Genomic DNA, 24,873 nt, shown 5'->3' with positions numbered 1-24,873 from the left:
TAAGCACTATTATTGTCTTTAAAATTGGAATAAATTGAACTAATGTATGAATTAGAAACAGAATTAACGTGAGTTACAAGCAATATGATTGCATCAAATGGACTTCATATTTCTCAGCAAAGCTATAAAACATTGTATATAGATAACATTCAAATATGAATTTGTCATTCCTTTAGTGAATATCCAAATTAGAACATAGCTGAGGAAAATGCTAAGCAACATTTCAACTCCATTTATAAACCATCTTTAAGGCGTGGTTTTATACTTTCCTATCCTTATGATTACTAACCTTTGCTTGTTTTCTGGCCATTTTCTTTGTCTTTTTCTGTAGATGCTTACTTGTAACAGGAATCTCATCTCTTTTTTTCACGTAACATTCATTTTCCATGTTTTCTTCACAACTGTCAATTTCTTTTTGTTGTGATTTTTTCACATTATTTTTCTTGCCATTCTTAAAAAAAGATAATTATAGATAGGTTAGAGCAGGGGTGTCCAAACTTGGCAACTTTAAGACTTGTGGACTTCAACTCCCAGAATTCCCCAGCCAGCTCTGCTGGCTGGGGAATTCTGGGAGTTGAAGTCCACAAGTCTTAAAGTTGCCAAGTTTGGACACCCCTGGGTTAGAGGGTACAAAGCCAATTCTACCATATATTTTAATATAGAGTTCTGACTGTTATTAAAAGGAATACAGAAAAAAATAGCCAATATTCTTTTGATTATTGCTCAGTGTGGCTTGTTTTTTTTTAATCCATCAAAATCTACACACAAAAGACATGCCTACTTTTTTTTTACCAGTTTTACAAATACTTTTCATCCATTAATGAAAATAAGCATTGAATATCAAAATTTGGACATTTCTTACATCCGTTACTGTAGCAGGAGAAGAGAGAAAACAACAGAAAACAACTTCTGAAGTTTGAAGATTCTCAAATTACTTAAGGCACAAAACTTTTTCTTTAATGGAAAGAAAAAGTCAGCAGCTACTTTTTAAGAACTTCAGAATATTCTTCAAACCAATGAAATCTTAAAATATTTGTTGCCATATGTTTTTCTCAAGTTCATTTATAATATGTTGGGTACTCAAAGAACAGACAAAAGTACTCTTTCAATACTGCACTTGACTATTTGACATGCAGAAAACTGGTCATTTCCTCATGCTTTCAGTATCTTGGTAACAAACTCTGAATTTTATCATCTAAAGGTAAACTTTTTTTACTTACCTGATCATTTAAGACAGGGAGTGACAAATCAAGAAATGGTTCGTGTACCAAAGAAACCTAAAACGAACATTTACAAAAAGAAAAAAAAGTCTGTTTTCAGAGACTAGAATATATATATAACAGGGTACATAAAAACATAATTTTACTTTACATATACTTTAATAATTTGAAAATATGCATTTACACTCTTTTTAAAGAGACTACTACATTTGTATGTTTTATTTATTGTGCTCCTGTTAGTCATGGGACAGTCCTACATAGCAACTACTATAGCTTCTGAGCTTTTTAAAATTATGCCTGGGCAGAACTTTGACACTGATATATTTATGATTTGCATTATTTGTGTTGAATAAGCCATGATTGCTTAGATTCACGCAAACATCGTTTAGTCTTTATTAACACAATCACACCAAGTCACTTTATAGTGTAGCACAATGTTGCACCCTGTCAGAAGAAGATAATTTGAGAAGATCCCTGGTAGTGACATTAGCTAGTATTACTGCCCCCCCAAATTTATATACACATAAATGCATGCATGCATGCATACATACATATATATAAATATATATATAAAATCACTTACTGTTTGACACTCTTCACACATGATTGTACTTGTTAATTCGCCACCAAAAATGCGGTCCACAAAACTATGCATTAGCTTTTTCTTTTCATATTCTAAAATAAAAGACAAGATACCAACAATATACATTTTAATCTTCATTTAACCAATGATTACACTGCTATACTGGTAGAAAAAAATGTATATTTCAGTATAGATGTGTATCTATACAGAAAAGTGAATGTAAGAATTTTATATTTGAAAAAAATATAGTAAATAGCCTCTAATAAAATGTTGTTCTTAATTTGTGCCCTAAAATGTATTGGTTTACAGTATCTTTGCCATATTGCCAAGTCATAAAAGTATATAGTCCAACATATCTGTAGGATGCCCCTATATTCCTGTTTTTCCAGTGTCCAGAGATACTTCAGAGAGCCCAACGATTTGGTTGTATCCAAACATTTTTTTTCAAAAGCAGTAGCTGCTTTTGAAAATCTTTTCAATGTTTTATGCAATATTAAGACTGTTGCTTAAGAAAAACAACAAAACCTAGAATTAGTGTGAGGAAATCTAGAGATCTGAGTATCTTAAAATAATCAAATACAGCTAGTGCTCATTTACCAATTGCCTCATTCAATGACTTTCTCAAGTTACTACAGTGTTGTCCCTATCATGTGATCACCATTACAGTCAGTACTCATTGCCTGTTGTTTTTCTTGCCTTCCCACTTGAAGAACAGAGAGGCTACAATGGAGAATACACCTAGCTGGCTCATGACTGCCAATGCTAGTGCACTGCTTTTGATGTATGTCCCGCATTTTCTATGCCTGTGTCCTCTCTCATAATCCCTTCCACACTGGAAGGGCAAGGGAAGTGATTAGGAAGCCAACAAAAGCTGAAAGTGTGAAACTGATTAGTCTTGTCAATTTTAGTTTCAAAATCCCTGGGGTGAACATTCCAAAAGGCAGTGGAGTGTGAAAAGGAAAGCATAGTTATAATCAGAGATTTCCCACTTAGTGACCACTTTGCTTAGTAACAGATTTGCCAGTGCCAACTGTGGGGCTAAAAGTCTACTTGTATACATATATACAAGCTTCAGTTTCCATTTAATCAAATGAAACAAACAAAAAATAAACATAACAACAATTGACAAACTTCATATTGTAGATTAATTAACTTTGCAACTTTGTCTTTCTTGCAGACATTAAGTTCAAGGGAAGAATTCAAAATTTACAAGTATACCAACACATAACATAAATGCTAAAATCAAATCAGATAATCTATCTGTTGTGGCCCAGCAGGATCCGGTTGAGCTGCTGATGGACTCGGATAGCGAGGAACCATATGAGTCTGTCCTGGACGATGTGGAGGACCCTGTGCAGGGTTCATACTCAGAGCCAGGACCAGAGAGGCTGGTTGGCCACCAGGAGGCGTCTGAGGCATGGGGCAGTGGGGAGGATCAAAGGCAGTTTGTCCCTGATGCTAGATTGAGAAGGGCTGAGAAACGGAAGCAGCAACTCCGTATGCAGACTCACAGAAGATGATTAAGCACAGGTGGTTGTGGATTGGCCCCTCCCAAGAGAGATTATAGGTGAGGCATTGGGAGGGGACATTTGCAGGAAACAACCGTTCGAATTAGTAGTTACGAAAATCTATCTGTGTATTCTAGCCATGTCTGTTCGTTTGGACTATCTATGTTGCTTCATTTGAATTATCTGGGTTGCTGCAGAGTTAATCTATTGAATGTGAGTTGTCTGGGCCCTCAGCCAAATGATTCGTTATCTCAGTAATTAAATAGTGGCAAACAGCCAAGCCTGTGTTCTGGTTTATTCACAGGCGTGGAGGGGAGCCAGAACAGACAGGTGTATATGGAAGCTGAACGTAACAAAGTATTGCTGGGAGAGAAGTTTAACCCTAAATTATGCTAGCTGAATATTATCTAATAGAACTCTTTACATCATTACTCGGTTGCCATCGAGGATTTGGACAGGTTGCGTGGACGTCTGCGACCCACCACATGTTTATTGGACCCGTGTCCCTCCTGGCTTGTACTGGCATCCTGGGAGGTTACGCGCGACTGGCTCCTGGGCCTGGTGAACGCCTCGTTGGGTGAGGGGTCCCTACCGGCCGCCTTGAAAGAGGCGGTGGTGAGGCCCCTGCTCAAGAAGCCTTCCCTGGACCCAACGGACCTAGTCAATTATCGTCCAGTCTCCAACCTTCCTTTTTTAGTGAAGGTTGTCGAGAGTGTGGTGGTACAGCAGTTCCCTCGTCACCTGGAGGAAAATGATTATCTAGACCCGCGCCAGTCCGGCTTCCGACCCGGGCACAGCACGGAGACGGCCTTGGTCGCATTGGTTGATGATCTCTGGAGGGCCAGAGATAGGGGTTGTTCCTCTATCCTGGTCCTATTAGATCTCTCGGCGGCGTTCGATACCATCGACCATGGTATCCTGTTGCACCGGCTAGAGGGGCTGGGAGTCAGGGGCACCGTTTTACGGTGGTTTGGCTCCTACCTCTCTGATCGGACGCAACGTGTGTTGGCAGGGGAGCAGAGTTCGACCCGGAGGCCACTCACATGTGGAGTGCCACAGGGATCGGTGCTCTCGCCTCTCCTGTTCAACACATATATGAAACCGCTGGGCGAGATCATCCGTGGTTTTGGGGTGGGATATCATCTGTATGCTGATGATACTCAGCTATACATTTCCACCCCGAACCACCCCAATGAGGCCGTCGAAATGATGTCCCGGTGTCTGGAGGCCGTACGGGTCTGGATGGATGGCAACCGACTAAAACTCAACCCTTCCAAGACGGAGTGGCTGTGGCTTCCGGCCTCCCGGTTCAACGAGGTGCTTCCATCTCTGGCCATTGGGGGCGTCCAACTAGCCCCCATGGAACAGGTGCGCAATTTGGGCGTCCTCCTAGATGCCCGGCTGTCCATGGATGACCATGTAACAGCCGTGGCAAGGGGGGCGTTCCATCAGGTCCGCCTGATGCGCCAATTGCGCCCCTTATTGGACCGGGATGCCCTACGCACAGTCACCCATGCGCTAGTGACGTCTCGCCTGGATTACTGCAATGCTCTCTACATGGGGCTTCCCTTGAGATACACTCGGAGACTACAGTTGGTCCAGAATGCGGCCGCGCGGGTGATTATGGGGAGGACTAGATACTCCCCTGTAACACCTCTCCTGCGCGAGCTGCACTGGCTTCCTGTGGTCTACCGAGTGCGTTTCAAGGTTTTGATTATGATCTTTAAAGCGCTTCATGGCACAGGGCCTAGTTACATGCAGGATCGCATCCTGCCCCACACATCCCTACGACCAATTCGCTCACACAGAGAGGGACTTCTCCGGGTGCCGTCCGCCAAACAGTGCCGGGGGACGACACCCAGGAGCAGAGCCTTCTCTGTGATGGGCCCAGCCCTGTGGAATGACCTCCCCCGTGACATCAGGATTACTTCTGATCTCCGCTCCTTCCGTGTACAGCTGAAGACCCACCTCTTTCAATTATCTGGCCTGGCTCAATCGTAATTTCTCTTATTCCTCCTAACTGTTTTTTAAATGTCTTTTAAACGTTAAATTTTTAATTGCATATTGGGTTCTTACAATTGGGGTATTTTAATGTTGATTTTTAACTGTCTATATGATGTAATTTGTTACCTCCTCCGTGTCCGTGTATGTGTATGTGTGTTTTGTATGTATGTCTATGTGCTTTTTATACATCCTCTATGTTTTATATGCTCCATTGTACGCCGCCCCGAGTCCTACTTGGAAAGGGAGCGGCTAATAAATTCAAACTTATTATTATTATTATTATTATTATTATTATTATTATTATTATTATTATTATTATACTATTATTTAAATGAATATCAGTTTTTAAAATAACTCTCATTCAAGGAAAGACAAGTTCATTTCATCCACAAAAGTGAAAGATTCCACTTAAAATATGCAAATGGTGATAAGATAGGACTGACTTACCTTTAACCTCTTTTTTCAACTCTTCATTTTCTTTGTCAGAATTATTCAGTGCCTTAAAAATTGCAGCACTCGTTCTCTAGAAATAAATATAATGAAGTATTTTTAGTGAAACAATTGTATTTGCTGAAGAGAAATACTATTCATAGATAAGTTTATTATTCAATAGAAAATAGTAGCTTTAGCATTAGTGCGCATCTGCAAAATAAATATACAAAAATGATATTCTACATTTTCTACTCAGTACTTGTAACAAGTTTGAAGGTTCTCCAATTCTCTGAGGAAGATTTAAAGGAGCTGGATGGGGAATGAAAATGAGATAGCCTGAATAAAGTCATCAAAATATTTTCTCATATTTTTGTACAAACCAGATTTGGGAGGATTAAATAACTTTCTTATCGGCCAATGGCTTATTGTAGTCCTTCTTGGGAATGATTAAGAGAATGTTCCATTATATTTAAAGTATTGCTTATATTGTACATAAAAGTTCAATAAGCATTCTTCTTAATTAGAATGACAAAAATTGTGCATGTTTAGCCAACATGAATCACAGATCCATTAAATATGTACAAAATTGAAGCCTAGCTCATATCCATTTTTTAAAGACTTCAATTACTTAATATATAGATTTTGTCAGCTGATTTTCAGAAATAATTGACAGTTTCATTCTCATTAATCTTTTTTGTATATAAAGAAGAATGTGTCTTTCAGGATAAAATTACAATAATGATTCATCATGAAATATTTACTTGGATTTCTTCAGTTCTCATCCCATCCAATAGATATCTAAGCAACTCTTGGCTGTCCTGCTGCTGATATCCTTTGAATCGTGTTGCTCTATTGTAAAATATGCACAGATTAAGGAAAGTGCAATGCTGTCTATTACAAAAAGCAAAAAATGGTACAGAAAAATCGTACATTAACTTAATATTTCCAAACAATGGAGGGCAGGGTTGTAAATCAGGTGTTATAAGAACAAATACTGTTGAAATTATGAAACAGATTATTTCATTATACTATTCCTGATATAATCTGAGTGTCAGAAAAATATTGCTTAAAAAGAGAATCACAATATAATTTTATGCATATCTTTCTAAAATGCTGCATTGATTCCTTATTAAATGCATACAATACAAAAACCTTAATATATTTATAAGTAAATTGTCATCTTGAAATTGTCTGAAAAAGGTGTGTGGTGTGTGTATGTATGTATGTATGTATGTATGATAACTTCACTTCAATATTTAGCTGATCGGTTAAAGTTATAACATTTAAATAAATTAGCATATTAAAAAACAATATAATACTATTATGACTAAGACATTGAGTGTAAACTATAATACATTCTACATACAGATATCTCTCTTAAATGGACATGCTCGCTTAGTATGTAATACTTTCCCAAAATTTAAGCTCCCAGTCCATTCTTATAATTGGATAAAAAGCTGATGTTGAATTAGATTCAAATATTGGTTTAAGCCAATTGTAAATAAAACAAAATAAATAAAATGATTTGCTAACTCTTTTGATCTGATCCAAATCTTTCTCTCTCGTTTGGATCTGCTCTAATAAATGATAAATATATAGATAAATGTATAAATATATAGATAATAAAAATGTAAATACTAGTTTTGTATTCTGATCAGTTTAAAATTAAATAGATATAAAATTACACAAAATATATCTGCTGAAACAGTACTTTTACAATTTTATAAATAAAACACTCACTTTTTACAAATCTGAGAGAAAAGTTCTCTGGGGGTCACAGATCCTTTTTTTGTCTCTTGCATTTCTGCCAGAAACTGGCACATTGCTAGTGTTAGAGGTCTTGGAGGATCAAGCATTACTACCAAAGGTTCCTAAAGGCAAAATAAAGAGACTATTATAAATATTTTATGCATTCATTTATGCTGCTTTTGTTTGGGGTTTATGTATTTATATTTAGGATTTGGTGTCATCCATATGCTGATGATACCTAGTTATATATTCTGACCTTGGTCTAGCTAACTAAGGCTATCAAGTTTGTCTGTGTGGATTTGGACAGGGAATCAATGTCTCCAACTGAGTCCTAACAAGACTGGGTCGGTCTGGGAATTTGGGCCACTCAGATCCGGGAATATTCCACCTTTGATGTTGGATGGGGTAGCACTTCCGTCGTCTTCTTTTAAAAAAAAAAAACATTTTTATTTGTTTTTGAACAAGGACAAACATAAAAAAAAAACCATCTTCCATTACAAATTGTAGAAAGTGTGTCAGTTGGTTACAGTATTTCCATGCATCTCTTCCATAGTCACCACCTGCTTTTCATATCAAATCACATATTTTAAATCCACCTATATTCATGTATATCACAATTATTATATCTCAACCTTAATTTAACTATAATTGTTTTTACGTCCTTTTATATATAATATTCAAAATCTAGAATAGGATTATATGATAACATTCCATTAAATCATCCTAAGGTCATCCAATCACAATACACCTTTATAACATATTCTAGATAAACCTTTTAAACCTCCTCTCATAATCTCCATGTGTTGTTTATATAACATTTCATATTATCAAACTAATATATCTATATATATTGTTATCATTATTAATCATTATTTAACTATGGCTATTGTCGCTTCATTTTATACATACTACTAGTAAACTAAATTTAGCTTAATTTTTATTATACATTTTCATTGCATCAACCTGTATCCCTCCAGCAATAGTACGGTCTTATATCTCTTGCCATTTGTAGCATTAATGTTCTAGTTACTTTCTTAGTAAATCTTGTATAAACCTCCCTTGGCAACATTCTGTTCCTTTCGTATCTCACAAAAGCTTGAAACCCAACACCTGCTCTTTCCATCAGCTTATCTTTGGTTATCGCTAGTGCTTCTATCAAGATTTCTCTCGTTATCTCCGTCAATTTTTCTCTCTTTTCTTCTTCTGGGCTTTGAAGTCTGGGGTAGAGTTCCAATCCATCCATCTCCCCTTTCCATATTCCGCTCTTGCCATTACCAACCACGCTCACTTTGTTGTCAGTATCCACAGTTTTCTTATCTCTTTGCTCATTTTTTTTGTTCCATCTTTTGAACTCTGTCCTCCACTTTCTTCATTTGGTAAACATCCTCAGTTTCTCCATCAGATTTTTCTGTTTTGTATTCCATATTCTCCAATCTTTTTTCATTTCTCTCTGTCACAACTAATAGATTTTGAATTTCAAACATAATCATTTGCAATGTTACAGTTTCTTTTTCCTGCTGAGCCATTCTTTCAATTTTGCAGACACTGCCACTATAGGGTTCAAGGCTATTTTAATAAACTTCAAACAGGTTCATTTATTATCTTTCAAGTCAAAATGTTGTCTTCCCTCCAATAGAACTTCCAAAAAGCACCTGTATAAACAACTTGTGCTCTACTATCACTCAGTAAACAAACTGAAAGAACCTTGAATCTCAAGTGATCAAAGAAAAAGAAGAAAAAACAATATATCCAATATATCCAACCTCCAGCCTCTAAGTGGCAGTGTAACTGCTTTTCCTCCTGTTGTTACAACCCTCTTTATAATCCTTCTTATTTTCTTCTTCATATTCCAAGGTTAAGAAAGAAAAAAAACACCCTTAAATGGAGATCAAAACCAATCAAATCAATCAAATCAAGCATTATAAAAAAGGAGAATTTTAATCCATAGGTGTAAGCAAAAGTGAAAAAGAAGACAAAAGAATTAATCCATTCACTTTAAAAAATAGGGAGCCTTTGCAAAAGTTCCATCCGTGAAAAAAAAATTAGAAACATGATAACACACTAAGTTTAATGTAGATTAATTTCGCTGTTTATAGTCTTCTGTCTTCAATTTTAATTTAACTTAATTCTTTTGGGGGTAGTCTCTTTTTCTAATAATAAAATTTCCTCACCAATTCGACACACTTTCTCTTTCCGCTTTCTTCCCATTGCGGAGCTGTCCCAACTTCAGCAGCTTCATTAGCTGTGTTTCTGTAGCTGGACAAAAAGGCTATTCCTGGATCTTTCAGGGACTTTGCGGTATCCCTGAGATCAGCAGGGGGTGCCCTTCTCAATCACCGTCTCTACGGGGCGGTTTAGGTCTGAATGGACCGTCCAGTGGCAGAAATTCAACTGCGATCTCGGAGCACCAAGATCGCAAGTCGTGCCGTTGCGACATCAGCTCTCTTCTCCCAGCACTTCCGTCTTTAAAGTTGGTATGCAATCTGGGTTTTTTTCCCTGGATTTGCAAAGCAGGTGGCAACTGTAGGCAGGAAGGATAGATGACTGCACAACATTAGGTATACCAGTTGCACCATTTTCATATGCATATGGTATATTCCATACTTCAATATGCTCAACATGGGATTGCCCTTGACCACCACCCACAAACTTCAACTAGTCTAGAATTCAGTAGTGTGAACAGTGATGGACGCGCTTTGGTATGCCCATGTAACATCTCTGCTTTGTGAGCTATAGAACTTGTCAGTTTGCTTCTGGGTGCAATTCAAAATGCTAGATGTTATCTATAAACACTGTATATGGTATAGGGCCTGATTATTTGAGAGATTCCTATCTCCCATAGAGTCTACTTGGCCTTTTCAATTTTGCAGTGTTGACGTACTTGATTAAACAATGTCATCTATTGTTCTTCTGGAAATGCACCTTCTCCGTAGCAGTTTCTGCCCTTTGGAATGAGGTTCTCTGAGAACTAGATGCCCCCCCCCCCAGCTACAATTCAGAACAGTGAAGACTTGGCTTTTAATCTAGGAGGGTTAGGGAGAGTGAGAACGCTTACTTCATTCCATCTGACGTGTCCACCTACCATCTTTTACTAATTTTGTTGTAATTCCTTTGATTGTTGTGAGCCTCCCAAAGTTATTGGGAATTATGTGAGTATTAGTTTGATAAATTATTGTTTCTTCTGATGTGAGCTGAAAAAGCCAATCTGACTCTCCGAAGAAAAGGCATACATTTTTGTAGGAATAATGGGCTGAACACCAAAAAGGATTAAGAAAAACTCCAAGCTCTCTCCTCATTTACACTGGATTCTCTTTATGATTATCAGGTATTTTAAGGTTTAAGTTAACTAAGTTTAATGTTACTTTCTGGTACAATTTAAAGTACTGTACTGGCTTGACATTACAACTTCGCGTCAGAGAAAATAAAGCATATGCAGCTACATGTGTTACAGCCCTGTACCATTTCTCTTCCCACCACTAAGAACTTAATGCTTTTGATAGGCAAAGAGATAAATTATAGTTAACTTTGCCTAAAAAGGAAAAGCCAGCTTCAAAAAGGCAACTTCAGGGCCCTTTCTCTGGACTTAGGTATAATAAAAAGATCCTGTTATTCAACATTTTCAGTCTCTCCTCACCCATTTTAAAGAATGAGTGAGAGACATAAGTCTTTGTGCACATAAACAATGCAATTCAGTATGGTGCTTGAGTAAGATCAAAGAATCAACACCCTGATTGTTTTCTGTCTTTAAAAACTATCTATGAAATAATAGCAACATTTGCTTAGTGAATTTAAATGTATCCATAATTAGTTTTAATACATTTCAAACACCAACTTACATACCATTATTGAGAATTCTGGTGGTTTAAGTGTAATTGTTGAATCAGGCATTTTTACTTCTTTCAGCAACTCTCTCAGAACTGATGTTTGTGATAGATTCTATGAGAAAAAAAATGAATTGTTTGCAAATTTAAAAACTCAAAAGATATATATCTTTTATTTATATTCAAAAGACTATGACACTATAATTTATTATGTAAATGTAATAGAATTGGCTGTAAAAATGTCTTGCTCGTCATGTTTCCACATTGCTTTTACAAATGATTCTACCGATAGTCTTTGACTTATGACTTTCAAAGGTTGCTTTATGACTATTGAAAATTACAGCAGCCATAGAATAGGTGCTTTATGGTAAATATCATAAATATCCTAAGCATGATTGCATGTTAATTGGATCAGCTTTATGGTCAATCGCAGTGTTCTGTGGACACATGACTGCAATTTTCCATTTTTAGCTGGCTTCTGGCAAAAAAACCTTACCCATTGAATGGGGTGGTTTAATGTCCATGGTATTCACTTAATGACCCCAGCAAAAAAAAAAGCTGGAAAATTAATTCTGGACATAAGAATGCCTTAAATAACATAACAACTTATGACCAGGTTTTAATGTAATTTAATTTAATGTACCTGCAATTGCATTTAAATAAAGATTGGAATAAAATTTTGTGACAAGACTTAATGAGATATACAAATTATCAGGTTTTATATATAAAATGGGATAGACATTTAAAATAGAATTAAATGAAAGATGATCCAGTAAACATTACATGTTTTTTCTCAAACCTCTATAAATTTATGAACACCCACCACTCTTAACACATACAAATTAAGTTCTCCTAAATGCTGATATTAAAAGGGCTCCCAAAATTAAAATGGAAAAGAATCTGAAATGCAATTTTAAGGATTTCCACATCAAAATTAGTAAAAAACAACACTAGTAAGTAGCAATATCTTACGATTATATTTTTTCCAGTACAATCGTAAGGTATGACACAATAAAGTTCTGAGAAATTGATTAATTTATATCACACCTGCAAAACCGCATTAAAAAAACATGTATTTCCTAGGTTGCTAAGACCTTTCACCGTCATTTCTGAATTGCCATTTAATTGATTTTTATTGTCTTTGAACAAGATTTCTTTCTTCTCCTTTTCTTCCTCATTTTTGTGGTCTTTAAGTTTTTTGTTTTCCAAAGGTTTTTCTTCATTTTTAGAAGCTAAAAAATATTTTTTTAAAAATACAATAAATAAAAAGCAATAAAAAATGTTCAGCATCTCAAGGATAAAGTAAAGCAATTGCAAATGTTATTTAAAGCAAAAACAAGTACTGTAAAACATATACTTTCACCAAGTTAGCCCTCAAACAATTGATTTATTCGTAAAATAGGCTAAGTTGTTGGATTCATAGATAGCTAATCAAAGCCGATACATTTAACTTTCAGCCATATAGCTAACACAGAAAAAACAGGCTCTTTAAATAAGTCCATCAAGTTTCAATTAGCAGTACCAGCCTAAGACATTTAAATTATTTAAAAATCTTTAGTATATTACTCTAATACTGTATACATTTATATTACAGATTTTGCCCTATAACATTATGAATAAGTGATAGTAACGACGGACATTTCTTGAATTCTAGTAAAAACAATCTGACATCCCAACGATGCTATTTAAAAAGAAAGTATGTCAAACACTTATAGCCTGTCCCATTGTTTTAAGAATCTGAGTCAGAGAATGAAATGTGAAAAAAGAGAATTGTAGTATTTACAGTAATTATTTGTCAAATTTATATGACTGCATATCTCAAAGTGACTATGGATGATGGTGTAGAATAAAACCAGCAATTGAAAAATTCTACAAAACATAAACATAGATTAAAACAAGACCACAAGAGTGAAAATACACATAAGCCAATATTACAAGAGAAACAATTTGGCGTAGTGATATAAACACAAGGCTAGAAACTGGAAAACTATGAGTTCTAATTATGCCTTTGGCAAGAAGCTATTTGGGTGACCTGAAGCTAGTCACTCCTGCTCAGCCACAAGAAAGGAAGCAATGCCACTTCCAAAGTCTTGCCAAGAAAACTGCACAGACTAGTCTGGGCAATTGTTTGGAGTCAACAGAATTTCAAAGGCACAAAAAACCCCAAATTTGTTTTGAGTTAATAAATATAATTTATGAATGTATGGGACTTTCAAATATAGAATATATAAAATAAGGGATATTAGTACTTACAGGTGAACCTCAAAAAATCAGAATATCGTGCAAAAGTTCATTTATTTCAGTAATGCAACTTAAAAGGTGAAACTAATATATGAGATAGACTCACATGCAAAGCAAGATAGTTCAAGCTGTGATTTGTCATAATTGTGATTATTATGGTGTACAGCTCATGAAAACCCCAAATCCACAATCTCAGAAAATTAGAATATTACATGCAATCAATAAAACAAGGATTGTACATAGAACAATATCGGACATCTGAAAAGTATAAGCATGCATATGTACTTAGTACTTGGTTTGGGCCCCTTTTGCAGCAATTACTGCCTCAAGGCATGGAAGCTATCAGCCTGTGCACTGCTAAGTTGTTATGGAAGACCAGGATGTTTCAATAGCGGCCTTCAGCTTTTCTGCATTGTTCGGTCTCATGTCTCTCATCTTTCTCTTGGCAATGCCCCATAGATTCTCTATGGGGTTCAGGTTAGGCGAGTTTGCTGGCCAATCAAGCACAGTAATCCCATGGTCATTGAACCAGGTTTGTTGCTTTTGGCAGTGTGGGCAGGTGCCAAGTCCTGCTGGAAAATGAAGTCAGCATCCCCATAAAGCTCGTCTGTGGAAGCAAGCATGAAGTGCTCCAAAATCTCCTGGTAGATGGCTGCGTTGACCCTGGACTTAATGAAGCACAGTGGACCAACACCAGCAGATGACATGGCTCCCCAAATCAACACGGGCTGTGGAAACTTCACACTGGACTTCAAGCATCTTGCAGTGTGTGCCTCTCCATTCTTCCTCTATACTCTGGTCCTTGGTTTCCAAATTAGATGCAAAAGTTGCTCTCATCAGAAAAGAGGACTTTGGACCACTAAGCAACAGGCCAGGTCTGTTTTTCTTTAGCCCAGGTAAGACGCTTCTGACATTGTTTGTTGTTCAGGAGCGGCTTGACAAGACCAATACGACATTTGAAGGTGATGTCCAGATCTGTCTGTGTGTGGTGGTTCTTGATGCATTGACTCCAGCCTCAGTCCACTCCTTGTGAAAGTCCCCAACACTTTTGAATGGCCTTTTCTTGACAATCCTCTCCAGGCTGCGGTCATCCCTGCTGCTTGTGTACCTTTTTCTTCCACACATTTCCCTTCCACATAACTCTCTATTAATGTGCTTTGATACAGCACTTTGGGAGCATCCAACTTCTTTTGCAATTACCTTTTGAAGCTTTTCCTCCTTATGGAGGGTGTCAAAGATGGTTTTCTGCACAACTATCAGGTCAGCAGTCTTTCCCATGATTGTGATTCCTACTGAACCAGACTGAGACCATTTAAAGGTTCAGAAACCTTTGCAGGTGTTATGGTTTAATTAGCTGATTAGAGTGGGACACTTTGAGCCTAGAATATTGCACCTTTTCACAATATTCTAATTTTCTGAGATTGTGGATTTGGGGTCTTCATGAGCTGTAAGTCATAATCATCACAATTATGACTAATCACAGCTTGAACTACATTGCTTTGCATGTAATGAGTCTATCTCATATATTAGTTTTACTTTTTAAGTTGCGTTATTGAAATAAATGAACTTTTCCACGATATTCTGATTTTTCGAGTTTTACCTGTACAATTCAATTTCAACCTAAGAATAGTTGCTACAAATTTAAATGCAAGTATTAGTTCAAATTTTCACTAATTCCTTTCCCTTCAGTCATGAAGACTACAGTATTCCTGATTTGCTGTAACATGTTAATATACATTTTTAAATGTACATTTTTAAAATCAGTTTAGTACTCCCAATATCACTTAGGGTAAGTGAATGATTATATCTTCTCAAGTTTGTGTTGACTCTTGATGATGACAGTTTCCCTTGAGAATAATGCAACTAGTACACCTTAAAAGGAGCTGACCTGTATTTGCAATGTTCACACAAGTTTGTTTTCTAATAAAATCCACAAGCTGGCCCAGTTGAGTAGATGAACTATATTGTACTTCATCATCACATAAGTAGCACCTAGTTTGATTAAAGAGTCCAGAAATGCACAATTAATAAATTGGTTTACATCAAACTAAAACAATATGTAGTAGAACATAATTTATACATTTTTGAAATGCAAATATATTACTTTAACAGTCCTTAGAAAAATACCTCATTCCATTTTGTGCTAAACATTTATCATTAGTCTAGTGGTTAAGGCATCAGGCTAAAAAGCAAGAAACTGCGAGTTCAAGTCCTGCCTTAACCATGAAAGCCAGCTGGGTGATTTTGGGCCAGTTACTCTCTCTCAGCCTAAGCCATCTCACAGGGTTATTGTTGTGAAAACAGGAGTTGAAAACAGGAATAGGAAGGTATAGTGGGCATGTTTGTTGCCATGAGTTATTTGCAAAAATAGCAAAGGTGGGATACAATTAAATAATAAAAATAAATTGTTATTTTTTATATTGATAAAACTTACCAGACACACCAGTTTTCCACATTAAGAACCAAACAGTGAGGTTCTGATCTTGGCGTTTCATAGTGTTTTAAGGCATGTTGCTCTTGACAGTTTCTGCCACAACCCTGTAATGTAACATCACAAACATGGAATTTTAACATTCATATACAATGTAAGGAATTTTGTTAAGGTGAAAGAAAAATTGTTTTAGTTTACAGTTTAAATGACTTCTGCAATTTAAGTACATAGTTATTATTTACATGAAGTCCTTGATAGATTCAAAATTAATTAAATAAAAGCCTGTATGACAAGTTTGGGCACCATGCCAATTTGTTCAGTGTTCTGTTGTTAATATGTCCCTAAAACAGATTGATTTGTTAGACATGCTCCTAGCTGAATGAGGACAATTCCACAATAACAACTTGTGATTGCGATTCTATTTACATTTTCCAAGCAGTTGCTTGAGTATTTGAAAATGCCTCTGGAACATCTTGGTCCCTGGTGTGAGGTTGGCCCCAACCCTCCTGACTTTCTATAAAAACCTAAAGACCTGGGTCTGCCAGCTTAGCTTGTAGCTCCAATGGGGGAATATCACAGTGGAGGTGGTTGATTAACAGACTAACAACAATTCCCACCTTCCCCATATCTTGCCTCCTCCCCATCTTTAATTAGATTGTAATGTTTGCCTTGTTTATGTTGTTTGTTTGTGTGTGTGTGTGTGTGTGTGTGTGTGTGTGTGAGATTGTAAGTCGCCCAGAGTTATCCTATGGTAAGATGACGCACCAGTAAATTTCATTAATAAATGACAATTCATTCTTGCAAATTATAGAAAGGCTGCATACTTAACAACAAGATTTTCAAGCTAGCAATTTCAACAGTGAAAAATGGAAGTTACATGGAATTACTGAATTTGAAACAAAAAGATCTGGAAGGCCATGAACAATCTCTGTTAGAATTTCTCAAAATGTAAGTCTTGCAAACAGAAGCTAAGATTATTGCTTAGATCAGTACAAGTTAGATACTTTAGTAAGATGGTAATCTTATTGAATAATTCCAAATCAACCATGAAGTATTTACAAGAAATATATTTTAAAAAGGAGAAGGGGGTTCTAGAATGGCCATCACAGTCCTCAGATTTTAAAATGATTAGCCATTTGGAGGGATACTCATATATGCAGTTTCAAAAGAAAGCCTAATAATATTTCTGAGCTAGAAGCAAAAGATTTGGACAGCTATTGGAAACATTCAGAAATAATTGTATCTGCCCTAAGAGGTGTCATAAAATACTGGCTGAATGACAGTACAAAATTATCTGTTTGTTCATTTACTGTTTTCTTGTTTTGGATCTGGAAATAATTGTGCATTCCAATTTACAGAAAGAAGCTATGCTTAAATTTTCTCTCATGTAGAGGATGTGCTGTGATGCTCGGATGTGATTGTGTGACACAAAATTTTTTGGTTCTATTATTTTCCTCAGCAGGAGTAAAATGAAATCCTAATTTAAAACATCTGCAATATATTTTCCATTATTAGTAATAGTAACTGGGACATACCCTATGGCCACATTTTAAACATAACCATATTGATGGCTTGTCTTCTGCACTCCTATCAGATTTTTCATCTGTCTTATTGTCATCTATCTTGCAATCCTGGCAGAAATTCAAGTCCACAGTCTGCAACACTTTTTTCAGAAGACCTTGTTCCAATCCTTTGCGAAGGTGCTTGCATGTTGGCCCTGTGAGAAATTTTACTCAGAATAAGAATCAACATTAAAGGGCCTTTAAATATATATTATTTAAAGTCCATAAGATATGGCCAAAGATCAGTTGTCTGTCAGTACCAAACTTCTGAGAAATGGACTACCGTATACATATACACATATACATACAGACATATACATACAGAGAAGAAAAAGTAAATCCCCTTCAGAAATCTGATCCATTCATTTTGTGATATGGTTTGTCAATGGCTCTTAGCTACAGTACTTATCTGAAAAGTAGTTCCCGGATTTTAATTTGATGAAAACTAGATTACCTAAACATATGGACTTATGCCTTAAATATGGACTAAGATAAACATGTTTACCCATAAATATGGGCTTGTGCCTTATATATGGACTAAGATAAACATGCTTACTCATAAATACTGTTTCACTTTATAGAAGTTGAACCTTAATTGGATAAACATATTCAAGGCCACATTAAGCATTTTGCTAAGGAGTAAAATCTTACTGTTCTCCATAGCAGTGCAACTTAAACAATTTATCTGTATATGTTATGCATACCCAGTACATCTGGTGAGACATCTGCAGGAATATTTTTTCCTTTTGTTCGCTTCTTTCCCATTATAGCAATATAGGCTTTAATTTCACATCAAACTATAAAAGAAAACAGATTATTTTCCAATAAAATTTTAAAACCTGTAAATAGCAACTAATTTATTATATTATATACAAGAAAGGATGAAATTTACGTTTCTGCTTCCTTTCTATTGTGGTTATCAATGGAACTAAATATTATATATATATCTGTTCAAAGCAAATTGTGACAAACTGTTTTAGAAAATATTCCATTATTTTAATACAGATTCATGGATGTCTCCATAGTAGCTTTTAAATATTAATCTTTCTGATTAAGCAAAGGGAATTTTAAATTCAACAAGAGTTTAAAGAAAATATAATTTTGTATATATTGAATGGGATCAAGCTACAATCTCAACATATTTAATTCAGATTGTTTAACACTGGGAAAATTAATAAACCTTATCAATGTAACTATGAAGAGATACACAAATTTGCAAATGTAATTGTACTTCCATAGAGATCATTCAAGGACAATAACTCCACCCTATCCTACTTTAGGGAATTGTTTTATGAATTTATTTTTTTTCCAGGCAAGTTCTTTAATTCAATCTGGTTTTTATTCATTTTTTTTCATAATAACAAACATGTGTAACTGCTTAGAAAATAAAATAGCTGCTTCTTTTACTAGTGAATTTTAGGTTTCTCATACTTGACTCATATGAAGATACAAGTCAAAAGCATTTGACTTAAAACACTTTAAAGTGAAAACGTAACATTAAACACGTATCTCTGCGTATCTCTGTACATACTTCATTTTTCTTATGCTTGCAAAATGGAAAGATAAAAAAACAAAACGAAACCCCAAACCCATTATTCTTAAATAGGGGCAATAGTTCTTTAAATGGGCTAATTTTCTGCGCTTTCAAGAGCAACATGGAACATTCAATTAATTGCTGCATGCCAGGAAAAAGCTAGCATTTGCCTGTTGAGCAATAATTAAAAAGAGCTAAAAATCAGTTGATAATACTTTAAAGGGCACGTTCAACCAAGCTCTCAGCTCTTGGATTGGCAAGCAAAATTACTGAACTGCTGCACTTTCAAATATAATGTCCAGCCTTTTGCATAGCAAAAAGGCCGTCCAATTTCCTGGCGGACGTGGGAGTTGGTTGGCAACTTTTCTTTCTCTCAGCCTACACCTGCCTCAGTCAAAGGAGGAGACAGAGAAACAGCTGGAAATGCCAAATGCCAGCACAAATTCTGGCAGGAAAACAAATATGGCACCAGAAACGCTGCGGGCGACCGGCTTCAGCCATTTCTGCCCGAGCGAGCCGCAAGTGAAGCAATCCAGCCGGCCTTTGATTGGCCACTTCAAGTTTTTCTCAGCCCGCCTATTCGCCCTTTACTGACAACAGCAGAAACCAATAGTGAAGCATTTCTTACCTTCTGCGAGTTAGAGAGAGAAGTTCAAGGGGCCGCTGAGGGAAAAAAAAAAGTTCCACGCAGCGAGCTGAAAAAGATCTGCTGTCACTGCGCCTCGAGAAGAAATCTCCCGAATTTAAATATTTTACGACACATCCCTGCGACGCCAGTGGAGATTTACGACTCTCGGGCAATCCTGTCCAATATTAGTGGCATAGAGCGCTGGCTCCGGAGAGGCTCCTTTATTCGGCAGAAACTTCCGGTCCGTTGGCTGTTGGGTAAGAAGTCTCGACGAGAATGTAAGGCAAGGCGGGGGTGGCGGAAGTGTGTAGTCAGCGGGGACTCGTCGCTCTCCAGCTGATGACGCGGCGTAGCAAAAATGGGAACAACGCGACAACAAGCAGGGTTTTAAGCGCGGGGGCTTGCGATCGAGCGGTGGTGTGTGGCGTTTTTCGTTTCCCAGTGGAAACAAACTAGGCTCCCCCATCTCAGTCTTTAATATATAAAAAAAGAACATCTAAAATCAGAATAGTGACATTTCATTAAAACTGGTATTTCTGTGTTTTTAGAAAAGCCGTGTGTTCCCATGTAATGTAGCAGACACTGGTTTGCAAGCAGTTTCGTGTTTACATTTGGGCTATGAAGGTAGAAGTTGATGGTTTTTCCTATGTAGGAATTTGGCTTGCAATCTCATTCCAGCTTTCGATATTAACAATTACTATATTGCAGAGCTTCATCGTCAGGCTTATTGAATTTAGGAAATAAGCTCTGTATCGACTTCTTCATCGTTTAATGTGTTTTATATTTGTTAATATATAAAATAATTGTAAAAAAGACTTAAAGGTTAACTTGTAAAAATATCTTCGTTAGAGTTTATAGTGATCAGAAAAAGAAAAGTTAAGAATATCTTGGTTTTTCTACTCCTGCTGAGTGCTGCTGTATTGGCATAGGAAGGGAAAATATATTTTGACCAAGTTGTTTGCATTGTGATTTCACATTTTATCTGATCAGTTCTAAATTCCAACCTTCGGGAGAACATGTGCTCATATTTGGTCATATTTGTATCAAGAATTCACTTTTTTTCTGCCTCTACTGTAAGATGTAGAGGTCAACTTTCAAAGCATATTTAAACGTGTTCATGAATTAATGTATTCTAAGTAGTAAGTGAAGCCCCGAATGAGATTGTACATCCTGATCTGGAACTTAATAATGCTAAAAACAAATGAGTTTCTACATCTGCACATAACAATAGTTCTATTTCCTTTTGGGGAAAGCAATTTAATTTTATTAAACATTATAACTTTAAGTTGTTAAAACAGTAAGCTAAAGAAATTAAGAAAAAAGATAAAAAATAGCAATAAACTAACAGTTCAGTAGTTCAACACTATTCACTGTATGTCTCTCTACCTTTGTAGTAGAATGCTACATAATTTCCCCCCAAAGTCATTATATTATCACCATTCCCTAGATTGAATGTGCAATTACTTGTTTGGTCTAGTAGCTAAGGCACTGGCAAGAAACTATGGCACTAGTGAGTTCTAGTCCCACTTTAGGAATGAAAACCAGTTGGGTGACTTTTGGCCAGTCACACAATCTCAGTGCACGCTACCACCCAGAATTATTGTTAGAAAAATAGGAAGGAGAGTTAGTTATATTCTCTGCCTTGAATTATTTCTAAAAATAATAAAGGTGGGATAAAAATAAACATGAAGAAATTATAATTTGTAAACTATTTACAACATTCTCTACAACAATATCAGGACTTACGTAATGTTCTTGTCTAATGTTTTCACAAATGTATAGCATATCCATTTTTTTTATTTATTGATTCATATTCTTGACTTTACTTTTCCTCAGTCTCAATTTTAAATATGCCAGATTTTCAGCAGATGACCTGATAGATATTAACTTCTATTACCCATCATGGCATTGGTCAATCAGGGCTTCAGCATAATGTCTTTCAATAAGATAATGAAAATACAGATTTGGTTGCATCTGTGCTACACAGCATTCCCTGCTACCCTGTTCCCCTGAAAATAAGTCCTCCCCAGATAATAAGCCCAATCGGGCTTTTGAGTGCATGCGCTAAAATAAGCCCTCCCCTGAAAATAAGCCCTCCCTGAAAATATTGCAACACAGCAAAAGCCATGAAGTGACCACGCTCGCTGCCTCCTGCACCTCAAAAATAACAAGACCTCCCTGAAAATAAGGCCAAGTGCTTATTTCAGGGGTCAAAAGAAAATAAGACCCTATCTTATTTTCAGGGAAACACGATAATGTTACACATAATGCTAGTTAGTTTAATACACTTTGGGCAGAATGCCCCAAATGTAGGAAAAGGCCAAACAAGCAGGGTCACTATTCTTTGCAAGATGGGAACTTTAGAGACTATCTTGAAAGCCAACATACTGTTGCTCTCCACCAGTTACAAGGTATACACATTCAGAACTTGTTTTATATAATGAACTACATTCTGACATTGCAGCAATAGGAAAGCAATAGGAAATTTGTTCATTATTAAGAATACTGTAAATATTTTTTCCTAATAGATTGTGTCATCATCTTGAAGCTATATAATTATAGTATACCATTTAGGAACTGAAAATGTTTGACTCCATAGTTGTTTTTAAGAATTTAAAAGTGTACTCAATAACATTTTCTCCATATCTTTATAGGAATTACATTAATACACCAAAAATGAGCAATTTGGAAGAAGCTGAACTGCAACTTTCTGAATTAGATTTACTTTCTAGTATGTTTCCTAATGAAGATGACTTTAAGGTGACAGATCAGTTGGCTTTAGCAGAACTGAAAGAGTATGTTGGAAAATGTACTTTAGATGTACCATCTTCAAAAATACAATTCATCTTATATTTAGATGTAGAAACTCCTGATGAAAATAAGGTAATGTATTCATAAATAAAAGAAAAGTTCACAAATTGATTGCTAGTAGAATTTAAAGAATTTATTTTTTAACTTTTAAAAAACTTCTTTCCAGATACCACTTACTTTGTGCTGTGCTTTCCCATTAAAATATCCAACTATTCTTCCAGAAATCACTATAAGGTACATTTTGATACATACAGGATAAGTAGGCTGAAATATGAAATGCAGTATAATTTTAATAGGATACTATAATTCTCATATTGGTAAATAGAGTGACCTAAGTTACATAATAAAATCTCAAGAAATATATGTTGTTAAGTTCATATGATCTGAAAAGTACGATATAAATCTAATAGATTTTCTGGAACTGTAATTTATACTAAAATATAACATATGAAATGCATATATTTCATTAATTTGATTTTATTAATAAATATATATGACTTCAACCCTTGCAATCTTCAGGACCATTTTCTTCAGCTCACATTACATGATCTATTCAGGAAAGGTTGCATTGGAATACATGCATACATACATATATGCATACAGTATATATGTGTGTGTGTGTATGTGTGTGTGTATATATATATTATACCTGAGTTACCTTATCAGTGACAGGCGGAGCATATAAGTTAACAAACAAGCAAATGTTATGAGATATGCCCCAGTTGATCTTGATTGACCTATTTTGGACCTTTCTGAATTGAGCTACATTTTCACCATGCTTTTTGATTAGGCATTTAATATATTTCTTCCTGTTGTCTGAGATACTGTGAAATATAGTTAAATAAGTTTTTGCATGCATTTAACTTCAGTTGGCAAACTGACTTTTAATTTGGGCACCTGTGGGCAATTAGATCATTCTTTACTCTTTGGCTACACATCTCTTGCTGCATTTGTTATGATTAAATGAACACTTTTAATCTACATCCAACATAAAACAGTTAAGTATAATTGAGAACAAGTCTTGCTTTATATGAAAACAGATTTTTAATTTTTTTTACTTTAACTGTATTCGAAATGATGCACTCTTTTTTTAGATCTCCATTGTTAAGCCGATCACAACAGGTTCAGATGAATGCAGAACTCATTACTTACTTGAAGAAACATTGTGCTGGTGATGTTTGCATATTAAATGCAAGAGAATGGGTTAAAGACCATGCTGCCACGTATATCAACAAAGGACCCTTACTGTCTACTGTTGAGAAATCAGATTTTCAGAAATCAGAATGTATTCTCACTAGACTCTGGATTTACAGTCATCATATTTATAACAAACAGAAAAGAAAAAATATAATTGATTGGTCTAAGGAACTCTCTCTTTCTGGATTCAGCATGCCTGGGAAACCAGGCATCATTTGTGTGGAAGGACCACAAAAGATGTGTGAAGAATTTTGGGCAAGGTAACATTATTTCTCTTAAGAAACAAAGGTTTCTGACTCGGGGAAAAAAATATCGTATATTTATTTGCATTGGAGAGAAGATTCTGGTTTAGCAGGGTGGAATATTTCCTTACCAAGATAAGAAATTGGATTGGAAATATATTTTTTTCTCTTTAAATTAGTGGACATATTTTCTTTTTTATTCATTCATTCATTCAATTTGTAAGTTGCCTAACTCAAGGCAGTTATAATAATACAGAATACAAAAGTAACAGTAAACATGAAATTAATTTTAAAATTCTTGGATCCTTTTCCGAAAGCAGAGATATTGGGGGTTTAAAAGCAGTTATTAAGGAGAGCAGTTTTCAGTGTAGGAGTGGAATAGAAGACATATTTCCTTGTGTACATAAAGCTTATGATAGTGGGAATAATATTTTCTATGAACTGTTATCCCAGTGATCATCATCTTGATTTCAATGGGAAATCATTACTACGGTAACTGTAACCTATACTTCCTGTGCTTTGAGAATTTATAATATTCTCATTGTGTTTAGAATAAGAAGATTAACATGGCACAGAATTTTAATCCGTCACAGAGAAGACATTTCCATAGAAGGAACTGAAGCTGAAATGGAGAAAGAAAAGAAGTTTTTGATTTTTGAAGAAAAAATATTCGATGCACATGGTGCTAGGGGGAATCACATGGATTTGGGACAACTGTATCATTTTTTAATTGACAAAAGTTGTGGTGAAATATTCCAACTCTATTTTGGAGTTGAAGGACAATAAGGTGGGAAAAGCATTAAGGATATAAACTAAGGATGTAGGGTTTTTTTCTTTTTATTTTATTGAAAGAGAATTCTAAAAGTTGTATTTTATACTTGAAAAATAAATCAATGGAATTGAAACTGGA

General features: G+C 35.6%; 2 protein-coding genes across 7 annotated transcripts in view; one reads left to right on the top strand and one right to left on the bottom strand.

Moving 5' to 3' along the window:
* Nucleotides 1–19,854, bottom strand: part of USP16 (ubiquitin specific peptidase 16) — a 23,979-nt gene extending 4,125 nt beyond the window's left edge. The window contains exons 1-13 of the mRNA XM_081951486.1: nt 19,714–19,854; nt 18,256–18,348; nt 17,525–17,706; nt 15,993–16,096; nt 15,447–15,550; nt 12,365–12,549; nt 11,337–11,432; nt 7,488–7,618; nt 6,509–6,596; nt 5,763–5,838; nt 1,804–1,895; nt 1,221–1,277; nt 290–451 (exon numbers count right to left, since the gene is read on the bottom strand). Of these exons, the coding sequence (XP_081807612.1) occupies nt 290–451; nt 1,221–1,277; nt 1,804–1,895; nt 5,763–5,838; nt 6,509–6,596; nt 7,488–7,618; nt 11,337–11,432; nt 12,365–12,549; nt 15,447–15,550; nt 15,993–16,096; nt 17,525–17,706; nt 18,256–18,316 (1,338 nt within the window). The 5' untranslated portion in view covers nt 18,317–18,348; nt 19,714–19,854. The remainder of the gene's footprint in view (nt 1–289; nt 452–1,220; nt 1,278–1,803; nt 1,896–5,762; nt 5,839–6,508; nt 6,597–7,487; nt 7,619–11,336; nt 11,433–12,364; nt 12,550–15,446; nt 15,551–15,992; nt 16,097–17,524; nt 17,707–18,255; nt 18,349–19,713) is intronic.
* Nucleotides 19,831–24,873, top strand: RWDD2B (RWD domain containing 2B). 6 transcript variants are annotated; one of them, XM_081951493.1, is made up of 5 exons: nt 19,831–19,954; nt 22,368–22,596; nt 22,691–22,758; nt 23,619–23,981; nt 24,515–24,873. In XM_081951493.1, the coding sequence occupies exons 2-5, from the start codon at nt 22,390–22,392 to the stop codon at nt 24,747–24,749; spliced, it is 873 nt and encodes a 290-aa protein (XP_081807619.1). In that variant the 5' UTR covers nt 19,831–19,954; nt 22,368–22,389; the 3' UTR covers nt 24,750–24,873. The 6 variants fall into 6 exon arrangements, with proteins under 6 accessions (XP_081807619.1, XP_081807617.1, XP_081807616.1 ...); XM_081951491.1 differs by having other exon boundaries at nt 19,835–19,970; XM_081951490.1 differs by lacking the exon at nt 19,831–19,954 and adding an exon at nt 19,978–20,130.

This window comes from Natrix helvetica (assembly GCF_964273705.1).
Source record: "Natrix helvetica genome assembly, chromosome: 4".
Taxonomy (NCBI): Eukaryota; Metazoa; Chordata; class Lepidosauria; order Squamata; family Natricidae; genus Natrix; species Natrix helvetica.
This window is presented reverse-complemented; position numbering and strand designations above follow the sequence as displayed.

Coding starts and splice junctions, on each gene's coding strand:
- RWDD2B (XM_081951489.1), top strand. CDS start 22,297: ATGTTTGACTCCATAGTTGTTTTTAAGAATTTAAAAGTGTACTCAATA. Junction 22,597..22,690: donor AAACTCCTGATGAAAATAAG/GTAATGTATTCA, acceptor ACTTCTTTCCAG/ATACCACTTACTTTGTGCTG. Junction 23,982..24,514: donor TGTGAAGAATTTTGGGCAAG/GTAACATTATTT, acceptor CATTGTGTTTAG/AATAAGAAGATTAACATGGC.